The following is a 16,713-nucleotide window of genomic DNA, read 5'->3' as shown; positions in this document are numbered from 1 at the left end:
GAGATGGCACACCCAGGTTAACATGGCTCCAGCCTCAGTGGCCGACACTGAGGACCAGCTGCCTATCACCTGTTGTCCACCCCACAGCTTGAGGCCCTGAACCGGCTGCCCCGGGTGGTGAACAGCTCTGGCACCCCTTCTCAATGTGGCCCAGCTTTGCTGTCTGGCCCTTCCATGTCTACTGCAGCCGGGGCCAGGAGCGTCCTGAGAGCATGAAGCAGCCAGCAGGCCTGCCCCACAGGAGCACCCAAAGGCCCTATCCCCAGATTTTCCCCATTTTGTAGCAGTCCAAGTGACAATCGCTCCTGGGAGCAGTGTTATGGGTAGAGGAGGCGTGGCCCTTCCCAAAACTGAAGTTATTCCTCATCTGAGCCAAGCTCTCTTGCCAGTCACTTAGACATGAAGATGCCTGTCCTCACAGTCAGAACCCTTGTGCTGTAACCCTGGCTCTGCCATGACTTGGGGTGGGGAGGAGGGGCCCTGGCCACAGGGACCCACCAGCTTGGCTCTGCGCCTGGGCCTGGTCCCTGGGAGGCTCCAGCTGGGGGTCCACCTTCTCTGAGGTTCAGGGGTACAGGGCTGGCTCCCTCCTGCCTCAAGGCAGCTGATGTCCAGCCTGGGTGAAGGAACAAGGGCTGACTCAGAGCCTCTGGGAGCCAGAAGCTAAACACTCCCACACTGCACTGGCTGGATATCAAAGCCTCAGCATGTCCGCCTCTCCTGTACCCAGCAGTCCTTCACAGAGCATGAAGGGAGTTAAGGAGGTGGCTATACAGTAGGCTGAGAGTCAACCCCACCCCCTTGGCTTTACCCCAGGAAATGAACATCCTGGGCCAGTCCTCACTGATCACTCGGTGCTGCCTGCCAGGCACCTACTGGCCTCGTACCCAACAGGTCACACGGAGAGCCAGGCAGAGCCCAGATCCTCCTTGGCCTGAGAATCTCTTGGAACTGATGCTGTGGCAGCAGCTGTCCTCCCCAGTACCCCACCCCCCTACCTTGTTGTCCTCAGGGAACAATGCCTGTCACTGCCCACCTACAGATGTGCCCACACAGGAAAGCAGGGACAGGAAGCTGAAACAGAATCCGGTTTATTTTGCCTTGGGAGGGTGGTCCTGAGAGTGGCAGGTGCCACCCTGTCCTGGGCAGAGGAAGGGCCCGAAGGCCGGTTAAGGCCAGTGGCAGAAGCAGGGGGGACGCAGCCCCTGGAATGCGGTGAGACCAGGCCAAGGCCCGGAGGCAGCTGTGGTAGGCTGGGGCAGGGTGCCCTTACCACTCGCGGTGAAAGGCATCGGACTGGGACCAGGCCATGGCTACAGGGGCCACAGACCCAGGCCACGTGGGCACCCTGGGATGCAGGACACAGGGTCACACAACACTGAACACAAGACACAGGCACACAGCTCAGGAGCAAGCTCATGGGACTTGTGGGCAGATTCACAGGCCACAGGAATACCCAAGCCATGGCCTGACTAGACACAGTAGCAGTGTCACACAGACCGCAGAGCACACACAACGCTATGGGACACATGGACTCAAGGGCCACGGGGACAGACACAGGCCAGATCACAGGCCACAGAGCTCGAAGGACGCAGGGAGAGGCCTTTTGGCACGCTGCACTGGAATTACGTGAGATGTGTGGGCTGGTTTGGAGGCACTCGGGGTCCCTATGCAGGTGCCAGGCTCAGTCAGTCTTCCACACTTTGTTAAGCAGCTTTACCACTTCATCATAGATGACAAACACAATAGCCACATCCAGGCAGACCCGGCCCAGGCGGGGGACAGTGCCCTTGTAAAACCTGGGAAAGACATATGGTGAGCAAAGAAGGAAGGTGGTCATGAAAAGAGTGTTCCTGTAGGAAGGGGAAAAGAACTGAAGGAAAGAGTCCCCAGGGTGTGAGGCAGGCCCGGGCTATGAGGTGATGTCCAGGTAGAAGGCCAGGGAGGGGTGGGGACAACAGCCCTCCCTTGTCACTCACGCCTTGAGCCCCTCATTTCTTAGGATCTGCAGGCCACAGTCCCAGGTGTTCCGGTATTTGTGAGCCTCCAGGCCCTGCCAGATACAAGGATGCAAGCACTGCTTGGTGGCCAGCCCTCCACTTGGTCCCCTCCCCCTGTGGACACTCTTCATCTGCTCCCCGCTCCACCTGCATCCGAGTCTTGATCACATCCAGTGGAGTATTCCCGAAGACACTGGCAGCACCTGCGATGGCTCCGAAGACCCCAGTGACCAGTGGGTTCATTGGCTTGTTGGGATTGTCTCCTGGGTGGCAGTGGGGGTTGCAGTCAAGGGGTGATGGAGAACAAGTGGGTCAGAGCTCTGAGGGGTGGCAGAGCAGAGTGGGGAGGAGCCTGGGCCAAGGCCTATGAAGGTGGGGGCGCAATGGAGTGTGGGGCCCTGGCTGGGGGGCCCACAGGGAATAGGTGCAGTCTTGAGTGTCTGGGGGTTGGAGTGACAGACGCACCTCGGTACCAGTTGCGCAGAGAGGTCATGACGAAGAAGCGGATGGCCTGGTTGGAGCCCTGCTTCAGCACTGTGGCTGTGAGGCCCTGGTATGTGCCCTTTAGCCCTAGGGCAGGAACAGAGACGGGGTTACGTTAGTGCCCCCCAACCAAGAGTGGGGTGACTGCAGCCTCCTCCAGCCAGGGAGAGGTCCCTGGCCCTCCATGACTGGCTCACCTTGCTCCCGCACAATCTCCCTGACCCCATGGAAGAATCCTTTGTACTTGGGTTTGGGGGAGGTCTGGTCATGGATGAACTTCACCTGAGAAGGAAGCAAAGGCGCTGGTCCTGAGGTCACCAAGAGCTGCCCCTGGCCACCAGCTGGCAGGCAACCTGGCCCCTTGAGCCTAACGTCAGGCCAGGGTTGGATTCAGCTTTTCGCCTGGAGACAGCACTGTCCTGTTACTATAGGACACAGAACAGATTAAGAACCCAGACCGAGAAGAGGCCCACTTTGCTAAGGAATCTACTACCACTTTTGCAGGTTTCAGCAGCAAACACGTGTTACCTTACGTTACCTGTGTACAAAATTATTTTTTAGAAACCTTTAAGTCTTCCACTTGCCTACAAACCTTTCGAGCGCACAGAGCAGCTCCTCCTTCATCTCCTGCCCCAGCGTCCCCCTGCAGTCCCCAGCCCAGCACTGCGACCACTCCCCACCTTGATGGTTTCCATGGGGCACACGACCACCACGGCCTCAGCCACCCCGGCGCCTAGGCCGCACAGCAGCCCGCGCGTGCTGTCCAGCCGTCCCTGGGAGTCGCGCATATGGTTGCTGAGGAATTCGAACATGCCGAACCTGGGAGAGGGGAGGGGATGTAAGGTGGCCACAGTCGGGGCGGCGGCCCCCTCCCACGTTGCCCAGACTCGGCCTCACCTGACCGCCGCCTTGGGGATGGAACCATAGAGCAGAGAGCTAAGACCACGGTAAAGGCCCAGAACGCCATGGTTGCGGACCGTCTGGTGTACGCAGTCCCCTGGGGGAGGAGCGGGTGGTCAGCGCCCCTCGCTGCGCTGCGCTGCACCGCCAGGCCCCGCCGCGCCCGCCGCGCCCCTCCTCACCGATTCCCCGGTACCGCGGAGGATGTGAACGCTCATCTAGCTGCAGCTGCGTCTTCACATACTCAGTGGGGAACGTGATGCAGATTTCGATGCCGCCAGCCAGGCCGCCTGCGGGGACCAAGTCCTGAGACCCGCCGCCGCGCTACGCCTCACCCGCCCAGGACTTCGCCCCTCACCGGCCCGGGCTCTAAAGGCTCCGCAAAGCGGCCCGAGCTCCTTGGCTCGGAGCCGCACCCCCGCCCGGCCGCCCGCCCGACCCGGAAGTGGGGCGGGGCCTCGCGTGGCTAGCCCACACGGAAGCAAGGGCAGCCGGAGCGGGCAGGGGTCTGCGGCCCACCTGCTAGGATCGCCTTCCCTGGGTGCGTCAGCTTGGCCTTTCCGGGCGCGGGCGCGGCAGCCGCCAGGATGCGGGGGTTCCGTGAGATGGGGGGCACCGCCATGGCGAACGAGGAGGCAGGGCACCCGGGCGGCCTCGGGTCCGAGCCCCCGGCGTTCGGCTTTCCGTCCGCGGCGGCGGCGGCAGCAGCGGCAGGGAGTTATGGTCCGGGGGGCGGGGCAGCGCGTCGGCTCCCGGGTCTCCGCCCCGCGTGGCCCGAGCCGGGCCCCGCCCCCGTCCCGCCCCGTGCCGGCAGGGAAACTGAGGCCAGGGCGGGGCCCGGGCGGGACCGCGGCGCAGCCAATGATCGCGCCTGGGCCCCCAGAGAACCGAGAGCGCGGGGCGGAGCGGGGCAGGCGCAGTAGGTCAAAGTGCAGCTTCGGTATCGTGCTAGAAACTTCGGGCTCTGTGCGACAGGAACCCTTCAGAGCAGCGACACCGCCCCTGGTCCGATCGGGAGAGGAGTAGACCCTCCCCCAGAACACGTGGGGTTAACCCATGCCTGCTAATGAAGGTCTGGCCTTGGGGAGACATCAAGGCATCGCAGGTAGCATTCAGAGCTCCGTGCAGAAAGCGTGGTCCGGGAGAGACCTGAGCAGGAGCAGTACACCCCTCCAGATCCCAGCACATCTTTTAATGGGCTGCCTGCTTGCGTCTCCTCTCGCTCCCAAGACCCCCGGCAAGCACCGAGCACACACATAGCAACTTCGCCTTGATAAACTGCTTTTTAATATTCATGACCCACAGGAGGCACACGGCCGTTTTACAGCCCGGTATCTCCATACAGTAAGTGTTCTTGTAGGGTCTGCAAAATGGCCTGGAGAGGGGTAGCTCTGCCCAGGATGAGGGTGAAGAGGGTACCCGTCCCACAAATGTCAGGGAATTCTTGCAGACAAGGCTCTCCCTAGGAACCCCGGCTTCAGCCTGAGGCTTTGACCTCCCAGACGCTGGTCTTCCTGGGAAGTTAGTGCCTGGCCTGGCCTCCCCAGGCTCTGGTCCTGGCTCAGAGGCTGCAATCCTTCCGCCTCAGCAAAATAACAATTCCAGGTGTCCCCGCCTCCCATGGAGGGGTCCTCTGCACTTTTAGTGTGGACACACTCCTTGCAGAGGTTAATAACTCGGTAGAGGGGGTGTGGCGACTGAGATCATTGAAGCTGAACAGGGGAAGGTGGGCGAAGGAAGGCTGGAGCAGCGGCCCGCCCACAGGCGAAGCCAGCAGGGGCGGGGTCTGCAGCTGGCTCACAGCATTAGCTGCTGGCCGGAAAGGGGGAGCAGGAGGTGAGCAGAGCTGTGGGCTGCTCTTGGCTGACCCAGACCAGTCAGGGGCCCAAGGGCCAGGGTCCAGACCAGCCCTGACCCGGGACAGCAGGTGCCTGGAGGCAAGGAGGGGGTGCAGCTGTTCTGGGGCAGGCTATGGGACACTTACTGAGCTCAATCAGCTCACTCATGCCCATCAAAATCTTAAGAAAATCAGATGACATTGGTGGTGGGTGGGCACATGGAGCACAGGGAAGACACGTGGCAGAGGAGACTCAAGGCTAGGCTCACATGCTGCATGCTCATGACACCCCTGATGCATGTTGCATCGGTCCCCTCAGCGCAGTCTAAGAGCCAAACAGCAGCTCTATAGAGTGGGCCCCACCAAACCCATCTACTCAAGAGCCAGGCCCTCCAAGGTCTGTGCAAAGCCCTCCTCCCAGAACAGGCCAGCCACAGCCTTGCTGCCTGGGGACCAGCTGGTAGGGACACAGCAGCAGCTCACCGCTGGGCAGGTGCCAGGCACAAGAGCAGGCAGGCAAGTCCTCAAAAAGGCAGGTGCCCCGGAGCAGAGAGGACACAAGGCTGTGCCTCTCACACATCCTGGCTACACTTACCTTCTCCACACCTGGCAGCCAGAGAGGGCCTTCCCGCCCCTACCCTGTCCAACCCCATCTCTCCAGAGGGTGCCACCTACCCAACACAAGAGCAGTGGACTCCACCACATGCTGCTCCTGCAGATGTAGACTCTCTGAGACCTCTAGTTTGTCCACCTGCAACATAGGTGGGAGCCCCTGATTACCACCCAGACAGCACTAAGCTGTTGTCCTGTGCCATCCTTCAACCAGGCCTCCAGGTGAGTGGCAAGGACACAAAGGCCCTCTAGGAGAGCTGGAAGCTGACAGTGTTCATGCTGGACAGCCAGTGGAGGTGGCACCAGGCCCACTGGACCAGGCTGGCTTCTGGCTGTACCTGGAGTGACCACCTGATCCCCATGCCACACTCCCATGATGCACATTTTTTTTGTAAGAGAAAATACTGATTTTAACTAAACAATAAGATAAACTCTAGGTGTCCATCTAAAAATCAGCAAAACCGTTGAGATACGTCACCATTTTCCCCCATACTTGTTACATGGCTATAGTTACAAAAAAAAGTTTGCGAAAATGTCAAACATAAAACGGATGTATGATTGAATGCAGGGAGGCTGAGATGGAGCAGGATGGGGCCTTGGTGAAGTCCCCCAGCCATGAAGCCAGCCCAAGTTTTCAAGTGGGCATGTGGCTGCTGGTGCAACGCAGCAGTGGCTAATGACCACAGGCTGTGAGGTTGCCTGACTCATGGCGTCACCACCGCTTACTGACCTGTGAGCTTGGGCAGCATGCAGAACACTGCCAAGGAAACATGGTGCTTCCTCCTCCGAACTCTAGCCAGCCAGTCCCAGAGCCCAGGCTGCCTGCCCTTCCTCATCGGCACAGGAACCACTAGTCCTCAGAACACTGGGAACTTGATACCTGGAATACTACACCTGGTGGAGAGAAGGCACATCTCGGGATAGGGGAGGTGGCCTCAGCAGGCCTCTGTGCACACTCAGGTGCTGGTGCAGATGCATGGGCAGAGGGAGCAGAGAGTGCAGAGGAGCCACCACATCTGGGGTCACCATGCCAGCAGGGCTACAGCAATTGTGAGTCTAGTCCTGTGCCCTTGCATGAGCTCGGGCCTAGGGGCGACCAGCAGAAAGCCCTGCTGCCACCCAGAGCCCTGCCGCCTCCCGCTTGCTAGTGGACAGGCCTGAAGCCTCATTGAATCCTTTCACATCCCCTCCCCTCCTGGGGAGCTGGCTGAGACCAGATAGCTACATCTGACCCACAGCTGCCATTTTTGCCCAGGCTTGCGGTAGCCCCAGGGCCAAGGTCTATGCTATTTCCACTCTCCCTCCCCTTGGAGGGCCCTGGCAGAGGGTGGGTCTCCGCAGGACAGCCCAATAGCTCCCAGACAAGTCAGGAGGCTGATGGGCAGGTTCTTCAGTCAGGAACAGGCTGTGACCTTCCTGCCTGGGACCCCATTCTCACAATGTTGCTGTGCTGTCCGCTGGGCCCTGGCCCCAACCAAGAACACCCCATACCTGGTGGGGACCCCCATCATAACAGGCATTGTGTCTGGGCCTTGCAGAGAAAGAGTGGGACAAAGCCAAGGCAGATCCATGAAGATCCAGACCAAGGAGCTGAAATCCAAGCAGACTGTCCGGCCTTGGGTTAGGTGTGTGGTCACAGCTTGGACCGAGATGACAGGGTGGCTGCTGAACTCCATCACTCACGACAGAGGAAGTGTGCCCCCTCCAGTTCCCGGGGTCCCCTTGGGGTCCAGCCCCCTGCAGCAACGAGGCCTCAGAGGTCTGAGCTCTCTGTGTTAACCCACGGGCCTTGATGACCAGAGAGTCACGTCCCACTCAGGCAGGGTCTCAGGAAGGACAGGGTGCTTTGGGGTGCAGACACTATGCGGCAGGGAGTAGGTGAGAAGTAGCACCCCACAGGCAAGAGCTGTTCCCTGGGACCACCCGCAAAATGCCAACAGACAGCTCCTCCAGGGAGTTGCCGTTAGTTGCAGTTCAGAGTCTGGGACCCTAGTAAACCAGCCAGTCAGTGTCCCCTGGTGGCCTGCACAGCTCAGGCCACATGGACAAGGCTGCCTTTCTTGCCACCATCCCCACACTGGCCAGGACATTACAGTGAGATGTGCTGTGCAGGTCCCTCCTTTCCTGCAGTTGAACCAGTGGCTTCAGAGTGGCCCTTGTCAGGTGCTGGGGGGCAGCTCCCCGGAAGCTCTGCAGCCAGCAGGCAGCACGAGCCCCTCTGGGCATTAGCTAATCATGCCAGAGCCCACCGCTGTCTGTCTCTCTGCAGTTCCCACATGCTCCAGGAGGCCCCCCTCCATCCACCATGAAATGCAGCCTCACTAGGAGAGGCTTCGTGGTGCAGCCAGAGTCTCCATCCAGCCTGGAGATGCCCAGGTGTGTGACTGGATCTGTAGGCAGGCACTGCTAAGAGGTGCCCTTCGGCAGTGTCAGAAACACTGGGTGACGCAAGTCTATGGACAGCAGCTAAAACTAGTCCTAGACAGGGCCTCCCAGGGTTTTAATATACAGGGAGAGTTTTTAAATCAGACTGTCACCTCATTAAATAGAAGAAGCTGGAGTGGGACACTTAGGAAGCCAAGTGACACCTGAGTGTCCGAAGCTGACATGCCGAGAGAGGAGCATGACCTGGTTGGAGAATACGGGTTTGAACCCCACTCCCCTGCTAGTCTTGGGTCCGAACCCCAGTGTCTGCAGCTGTATGGGGGGATGACTTCACCTACCTCTCAGGTGATAAAAGGACTTGATACCTGTGTTAACATTTCTACTGAGTGCTTGGAAAAGGGGGCTATCCCCAACAGGCATGCCAGCAGCCACCCCTCTGGATGTCCCCAGAGGCACAGCTGCAGGAGGCAGCTGGGGCACACAGAGGCCCCCAGGATCTCTGACAGAGGAGCTTGCTGTGCCCGGGGGGCTCTGCGTGGGCACTGGCAGTGCCAGCTGTCGCCTCGCTGGCTCTCACCCAGCGCCTTCCTTGCTCTGTGGCATTGTGCACTCTGCCATAATGCCTGAGGCAGGGTCAGCAGGAACATCACTTATCTGGGCAGTACTTAGTTCTGATACCTCCCATGATGGTTTTCTAGAGCAGGGGAACTGGGCAGAAAACCACCTGTGCCTGAAAGGAAGAACTCATTCCCAAAGGCAGCCACTGACTGCTGGCCACCCTACGCTGGCCTCTGGGAAGGTCTGAGGCCAGAGTCAGCACCAGGGAAGGGAACCTTGTGAGGTGAGAAGGGAACAGCCGTGGCCACCCAGGGGCCAGGCACTCGCTTTGTTAAGACACTCCCTCATCAGCTGGATGAAGTAGGGCATGGCACAATCCATGAGGCTGTGCCTCCAGGCCAGCTCCAGCATCACATCTGGGTGAAGCAGGTCGCAGGAGGTGAAGAACATGGCCGTGAAGCACTCCCACTGGCTCTCTTCCAGGGACCACTGCAGCAGCTTCTCGGCTAGCTCGGCGTCCTGGCACTCTGCAGCATGCTGCATGGTGTCCTGCCAAGCACACACACAGCTGGGGCCCAGCCTGCATAGGCCAGACCCTCTGCTACCTGAGGCGAGCTTCTAGGACCAGGAACCTACAGGCAGCTGGGCAGGCCAGCAGGGGATGAGCCAGACTCCAGGTGGAGGCCCTGCCACTCTCCAGCAGAGCGAGTCTGGACACACAGCAGAGCCCTGTTTTGCAACTCAGCTGACCTCTGATGAGACGGAGGTACCGCATCCACTAGGGCCATGGAAAGGAGAACTGCAGCTGTCAGAGGGGGGCACTGAGCGATTCTGGCAGCCAGTCCCTGCAGAGCCTGCTGACCTGCCCAGAGTACACTGGCCTCAGGACCAGCGAAACCCGGGGCTGCTCTGGGGCAGGCAGTGAGGGGTGTCAGGAATGGTGCTAGTAGTGCTTGCTGGGAGGCCTGATGTCCCCATGCTCAGGCCTCCTTCAGAGACTGACTCAACCAGGGATACAGCTAGTGTTCAAGCAATAGTCATGTGCCTTCTCTTCTGCTATAAAGAATTCCCTCACAAGCCTCTAATCACCATTTCATACTTGTAGGTTTCTTTGTAACATGATATAAAAAATTACACCCACGTAGTTAATACTTGTTAGTATATTAGTAATTTCTATACCCATTCTCTATTTTCTAGCCACAATGGTGAGAATTAAATGACATAAGCAGTGAACATGCGGCCTAGCTCCTTTCATCCCCATGACAGCCTCTGGACAGGTACTGCTACTATTCCCTTTTAGAGATGAGGCTGAGGCACACAGAATGAGTCTCTTGCTCAAGGTTGCTCAACTAAGAGGCAAAGCTGGTCTCAAACACAATGTGGTCACACACTAACCATGCAGCTACTCTTGACAACTGTGGAAGGTGCTAAAGCAGCAGTAGCCACATTGGCTGTCACCAGTGGTAACGGGTACTTGGGTCTGTAGGAAGCTGGCACCGTGTGCCCACTGCCAACTGAAGCTCACATTCTATTCTCGAGACCCCTGGATACACTCAGTCATCAATCCCACACCCTGACCCAACGCCCCGAAGCCAGCTCCGTTTTCCCTCATTGACCATCATCCTCAGAGAATCTTCTCAACCACCTGCTTGCTGCTCATTCCAGACTGCAGCCTCATCCCCATGCTATTCCTATAAAGGCACCAGGCGTCTTTTTTTTTTTTTTGGCCAAAGTCAGCTGAGACTCAGTGACACCTCCAAGATGCCTTTAGATCACCATGTCCCTGGAATTCTGACATCCTCATGGTCACCGTCATCTTTGACCTATGTGAAGCATGGCCAGGTGGGCCTCCTGTACTCCCTCCCTCCACAGCCCTCCTGGACTGTTTCACCAACTCTCTCAGCTCCAACTGCCATCACCAGAAAACGTGTTTCCTGAGTTCTTGTGGTCCAGGTAGACCCATGAATCCCACTGCCTGCTGGCTGTCTACTAGAGGACTCTCAGGTATGAGCTTCCACAGGTACACATCCCATGTCCCCTCCCTCTACAGCCTGAAACCCATCTTGCGTCTAAGATTCTTCCCACCTGTCTACTTCTCATCACCACCCTCAGGTCATCTCTCTGTTCCTATCCTATCTCGGTATCCACCTTTTCTCCTAAACTACTGCTATATCTAATGGGGCCGCCACGCCAGTGCACCCATGCTTCCAGGATGATGACCAAACTCCTTGTTCTCTGGACCGCCCTCCTTATGCCCATCTGCTCTCTACTCTCCCGAGGGCTGGGTCCTCTCACTTGTCCATATCTATGTGTGGGCTTCTAAGCCCTTTTTATACCACCTGGCCCTCAACTGCCTTTATCCTGACACCTTCCAACGCTCAACCCACAGATACCACCTCAGGTACTACCTGGCTAGTGCTCCCTCAGCATCCCAGCTTCCTCTCACAGGTACAATGACCTTGGCTCACCTGTCTTGCCAAAAAGAGTACTCACACCTCAAGGTGTTCAAGCTGAATGAATGCAAATCCTGAGAGCTGTACCTGCTGTAAATCAGACTGTCACCTCATTAAATAGACCCACTTCTTTGCTCTAGAAAACATTTTCTGTGTGGCTCCATGACTGACCGAGGCGTCACTGATGCTACTCACTATTCTACTGGCTGGTATGTTGTGATTTGGCCACATGCTCTCAGGAAGACATTACCTGGTGCCGTTGAGTTGATTCTCATAGCCACCCTACAGAACAGAGTAAAACTGCCCATAGGGTTTCCAATCTTTACGGAGGCCACTGCCACATCTTTCTTCCACAGAGCGGCTGGTGGGTTCGAACCACTGACCTTTCAGTGAGCAGCCAAAAGCTTAACCACTGCGCCACCAGGGCTGCTTAGGAAAACATTTTCAGGAAAGCATTAGGTGGTCTCAATTCTGGCCCCAGGGCAAAGTTTTTCAATCTTGGCACTCCTAATACTTGGGGCCAGATCATTCCTTGTGCTCGGGGGCTATCTGGACTGTACGGTGGTTTAGCAGCACCCTGGTCTCTGTCTACCAGATGTAGCACCACACCCCTAGCAGTGACAATGAAAAATGTCTCCAGAGAAATGCAAAATGTCCCCTGGGAGGCATAGTTGCCCCTGGTTGAGAACCACTGCTCTAGGGGAAAATATGCTCAACAAGTTTATACCTATGGTTTTGTTCTTCCAAGTGTTTTTCTTGGCACACTTGGCTGTAAGCAGGCTGACTGGCACAGAGAGGACAGACTGCCTGAGAGGTGAGGGAGTGTGATTCCCCTGCATGCGTGCCTGCGTCATGTGGTTAAGATACTGATGTGTGCTGCCTCTGGGATAAGCGTGTCATGGTACCGCAGGGCGCTGTCATTGCCAGCAGGATGTTGGCTGTTCCTCTGGTGTGTCTGAGCCCTGCTGCCACCGCCCAGCAGCAATCCCCAGAGCACCTTGGTGTGAGGTCTTGGAGCTCTACAGCTCTTCTTCTCAGTTCCCTCTGCAAGAGCCCCGTCAGCACACCAGGGAGGACCAGGAGCCCTGTCACTAAGGGCTAGGAGATGTCAGTTAATAGTCTGAAAACTGGAGGTGGCAACATGGTGCAAAGCTCGATATGAGCCAGTGTCAAGGGTCACTGCCTCGATGGAGTCCGAGCCAAAAGCCACAGCCCACGTGTTATGGGAAGAGCCTTGGGAGCACAGGGGGACAATGCTTAGGCACATTCCAGGTCACACTGATGACCTGCTGACCTCCTGGGCTCTGGGCACATGCAGCCACTGAAGTCAGCTCAGGGCATAATGTATTACAAAAATGGCCCTCAACTCAACTTTACTCCACCAGGTAGGAAGTTTCGGCCAACCAGAGTGACGGCGGTACCTTCAGGATCCTAGCAATTCCTCAAGGCAGCCCAACTAGATCAGCAGGATACGAGAGTAGTGCTCAATCAGCTCTCACTGGCAGACACAAATATTTTGAACATGATTTTAATTTAGTTTTTTAATTCCCCAAATCCTGATATGAAGTAAACAAGTGCCACGAAGTGGGTGCTGCCACACTGTGTTTAAAAAAAAAAAAAAATCTGTTGCCATCGGGGCAATTCTGACTCAGCGACTCTGTGTTTAGGTAAAGTTAAATTCACAAATAACTGATAAGAAGAGAATCAACCGATGAGAAGACAATCAACTCACAGGCGGCTGCATAGCTCAACCTCCAGTGTCACTTGAACAATAGAGCCTGTCACGGCTGACCCTTCGGAGGACTGAAGTGCCCACACTGCTGACACCCCCCATCTTGGCTTTCCTTTCATCCTCAGTACTTGCCATCTGACACACTGCACCTTTCACTCACTGCCCCCCATGGGGCTCTCAGAGGCAGGGTTTGTGTACCTCTCCCCAGCACCAACCATGTCTGACACAGGGTCAGTTCTAGACAGGCAGCTGCTGTGTAAATAAATGAGGTGAAACAAGCCGGAACGAACCCCATGATACCAAACACTACACACGCTTTTATCCAGGCGAGACCCCCAGCCTGCCTGGAGCCTGGCGTCAGTGCTCAGGCTGTGGGGAAGCCTGATGGGCTGCCCCACGGTGTGGCTAGGACAGCAGGCCCTATATCTGTGGGGAAGCCTGCTGCCCAGGTGTCAAAGTCTGGCCAAGTTGCTCGAGTCTGTCTCTTGGCACTTCCCCAAGTGCTTTTCCGTCACGCTCTGCTTTTAACATTATTCAGCAACTTGCTGCCTGGGAGGGCACAGAAGTCCAAGGCCTGTACCCAGCTCTGAGATTTGGCGGAAACAAGGTAGTTCCTGTCCTCCAGAAGGGCAACGATCAGCATGTCTGTGGGCGTGTGCAGTGATGCCAGATGTGTGCAAAGGGCATGAGGCAAGAGCCATGCTGCAGGGAGTGGGTGGGCACAGAGGGGGGAACCCTCCAGCAATGTTGGGTTGAGGTGACCCGGCAGCACTGTGTGGCCCAGTGACGTTTCCAGTACCAGCCACAGCCCCCGCTGTCTCCTGCTCACCCCGCTCCCCACTCCTGGACCTAGACATGCCCTCCATTGTTCTTTCTCTCTTAAACTCTAGTACTCATGATCGCCACAGACTCTGACCTCTACAGGCGTGAAGACCCTAGTACCAGCCCTCATCAATGCAGAGCAGGGCAGTGGTGTGGCTGTATTACAGAGCAACCCCTGCCCTGGGCTGGCCTGGGGTGGGTGTGTGCATCCAAACTCTGCAGTGGTCATTCTTCAAGGCTGGACCTTTGTTCAGCGATAGTGGGGGCTTGGGATCACAGGGGGCCTCAAGCACTTAAGAAGCAGAATTGATGCAGCAGCCACATGCCAGCAAGGCTGTTGGAACATAGCATGGTGATCAAGAGCATGGAGGCAGGTACTCAAGTTCACCAGTGCCACCTGTGAGTAGGGCCAACTGTGTCAATTCACCTGCCCTCTGCCCTGACTGCCTCTCAGAGATGCCAGCAATAGACTTCACAGGTTACTGTGGGAGTGAGGTGAGGACATGTAAAAGGGCAGTGCCCATCTTGTCATGGCTCCCTGTGAATGTGTGTGCAACCGTGGAAAGGCCCCCCTGGACACAGCCATGAATGCATGTGTGACTGTGGAAAGGCCCCTTTTCTCTCTGGAGGCAGCCTCCCTTTTGGGCCAATACAGAGTTGGCAGAGTGGCTGTGGCAGCCACTGAGCTGTGCAGCAAATGGCCCTGGCTGTCCTCCCCCGGCACATGGTGTGCTGTCAGCATGGCCAATGAAGCATGATGAGAAGTGCTGTGTGTCCCCCAGGTGTAAGGCTTAACTTGCCATGCTCCTTTCCTTCTGCTGTGGCATCTGTGAAGACGGACGAGAACTCACGGCTCAGCTCTTTGGTACTCAGGGACCACAATGAACAGGTCCCATACTGGGTGCATGCCTTTGCTGGGGTAAGCTGTGGGGACCTGGGCTGATCTGTCACTCCCAGTGGGTCTCGGGAGCCCTGAGGGGGCCATCTGTGCTCCTGTCCGGGGAGCACCGGCCCTGGGCAGTAGCTCCTCTGAGCTGTGGCGGGAGCAGCACAGGCAGGCTGCTTGATGATATGCCAGGTCCTCACGCGTGGTTAATGACGACGCCACCATGAAGCCCATCCAAGCATATTGTGCCAATTATCTCCACAGAGCCCCAAAGCCCTGAGGGACAGGACAGTATCCCTGCTTTGTAGAGGAGAAAACGTAGGTTCAAAGAGTTTGCATGCACTCAGGGACAACCAGGCAATGAGCTTTGAACTCAGGACTCCTGGACTCTTCGCTAAGGCGTCCCACGACTTGTAAGAAGCACCTACTGTGTGCCAAGCATCTGCTGTAGATCACTCAGTGAGCAGGACACATTATGCCCACTTCACAGATGGGAAAGTTGATGTCCAAACAACAACCCCCCTGCTCAAAGTCACAGAGGCAGCGATGGCTGAACCAGGATGCAAATCCTACTGTCTCAGCGAGACTCCTGCTCAGCCCTCCACCACCTGCTTGGGGCAGGCTGACACCAAAGTCCCTCTTGTGTGCCCAGAATGCAGACCGAATATCACCCCCTCTGACTGTCACCTGGCCACTGGACCACCACATCAGCTAGCATCCTCCTGCCATGGCTGAGAAGGACATCTCTACTGTCCACCCTGCCTTCACGAAGGAGGGGGTGGCTCCTGCTGACAGGAGTTTTCTTCCACATAACAGATAGTACCAGAAGCATAGCTAATATCACACCAAGAATAGGACTGGCCGTCGACGCTGCAGTTGGCACTGAGGCTCTTTCTGGCTCTCTGTGGAAGGCCAGGCTGTCAGCAGCCGTTAGATGCCCACGTGACCAGAGCCTCACCACCCACCCATCATCAGACTTAAGGCACTGACGACTGGACGATGCTCTGTCATTTTATGAACCGCTAAGAAATAAAAAGTGCTGCCAAGTAAACCATGACATGCCACAAATTTTAAAACACAGCCTGACATCAGAAAGGTTAGCATGTGAAAAGACTGCATCTAGACTTGCTGGACCCGACACATACGCAGCCAGGTCAACCTGTGACTGTTGCCCTCCACTAGTGACCTGCGGAAATCACCAGGTTGAGGCCTTCCAGCAACTGTGCACTGACCTCACACACCATGCTGAGAAGCATGTGTACCCTCCGAGGCCCTCCTGCTTATGGCCCCGAGCTCAACCTGGGCCAGCTGTCCTTTAACAGTCTCCAGTTGAGGCAGCCAAAAAAATGATAGATGGTGCCAGGTTTTGGTGCAAGCATCAAGCAAGACTTCATGATCTGGCTTGTGTGATCTCTGAGTCAGGTCAACCTTGGGTCCTCCCTCTTTGTTCAGCCCTGTGTACAGGGTGCAGGTCCTGGCCAGCAATCCACCCCGCCAGCATGTTTGCCCCCCAGCAGCTGCATGTGGAGCAAAAGTCACATAGGAGAGATGATGACTCACTGCCATGTGGGTCTACTGTGCCGTTCACAGCCGCTACTGAGATGAGGGCCCATTGCGCATGACAGGACAGCAATATAATCAGGATGTTATCTTCACTAGCAGGTATCAAGGGAGACATCTGTGAACACTGGGGCAAAATGAGGACACACAATCACAAAGGACCCGGGACTAGTGGTCAGGAATGTCACGGCCTTTACCCATTATTCTGCATACAGATCTGAACAGAGAGGGAGGACCCAAGGTTGACCCCACTCAGAGACCACACAAACCAAATCACAAGTCTTGCTTGGTGCTTACATCAAAACCTGGCACCATCTAACATTTTTCTGGCTGCTGGTAGAGCAATTCAGGATCTGGTTTAGTCCAACGTGACTACAGGAGGACAACACTTCCTTGGGAGGGGAGGGTTTCAGAGGCCCGCACATCTGCTCTGTGCTCACCCGTCCACCCTGCAGGTGTTTACTGTACAGCCATGAAGTGCCTGC

The 16,713-nt window shown here is 56.7% G+C and overlaps 2 protein-coding genes across 2 annotated transcripts in view; both read right to left on the bottom strand.

The window, feature by feature from the left end:
• Positions 1 to 1,059: 1,059 nt before the first annotated feature.
• SLC25A1 (solute carrier family 25 member 1) lies at positions 1,060 to 4,005 on the bottom strand. The gene is made up of 9 exons (XM_049866297.1): positions 3,903 to 4,005; positions 3,566 to 3,673; positions 3,381 to 3,480; positions 3,164 to 3,302; positions 2,681 to 2,765; positions 2,466 to 2,570; positions 2,148 to 2,263; positions 1,980 to 2,053; positions 1,060 to 1,799 (listed from the first exon to the last, which is right to left on the bottom strand). The coding sequence occupies exons 1-9, from the start codon at positions 4,003 to 4,005 to the stop codon at positions 1,685 to 1,687; spliced, it is 945 nt and encodes a 314-aa protein (XP_049722254.1). The 3' UTR covers positions 1,060 to 1,684.
• Positions 4,006 to 5,507: 1,502 nt separating this feature from the next.
• Positions 5,508 to 16,713, bottom strand: part of CLTCL1 (clathrin heavy chain like 1) — a gene marked incomplete at its 5' end in the record, with an annotated part of 165,335 nt that continues 154,129 nt past the window's right edge. The window contains 2 exon segments of the mRNA XM_049865479.1: positions 5,508 to 5,971; positions 9,103 to 9,393. Of these exon segments, the coding sequence (XP_049721436.1) occupies positions 5,855 to 5,971; positions 9,103 to 9,393 (408 nt within the window).

The sequence above is a fragment of the Elephas maximus genome, chromosome 22, assembly GCF_024166365.1.
Source record: "Elephas maximus indicus isolate mEleMax1 chromosome 22, mEleMax1 primary haplotype, whole genome shotgun sequence".
Taxonomy (NCBI): domain Eukaryota; kingdom Metazoa; phylum Chordata; class Mammalia; order Proboscidea; family Elephantidae; genus Elephas; species Elephas maximus.
This window is presented reverse-complemented; position numbering and strand designations above follow the sequence as displayed.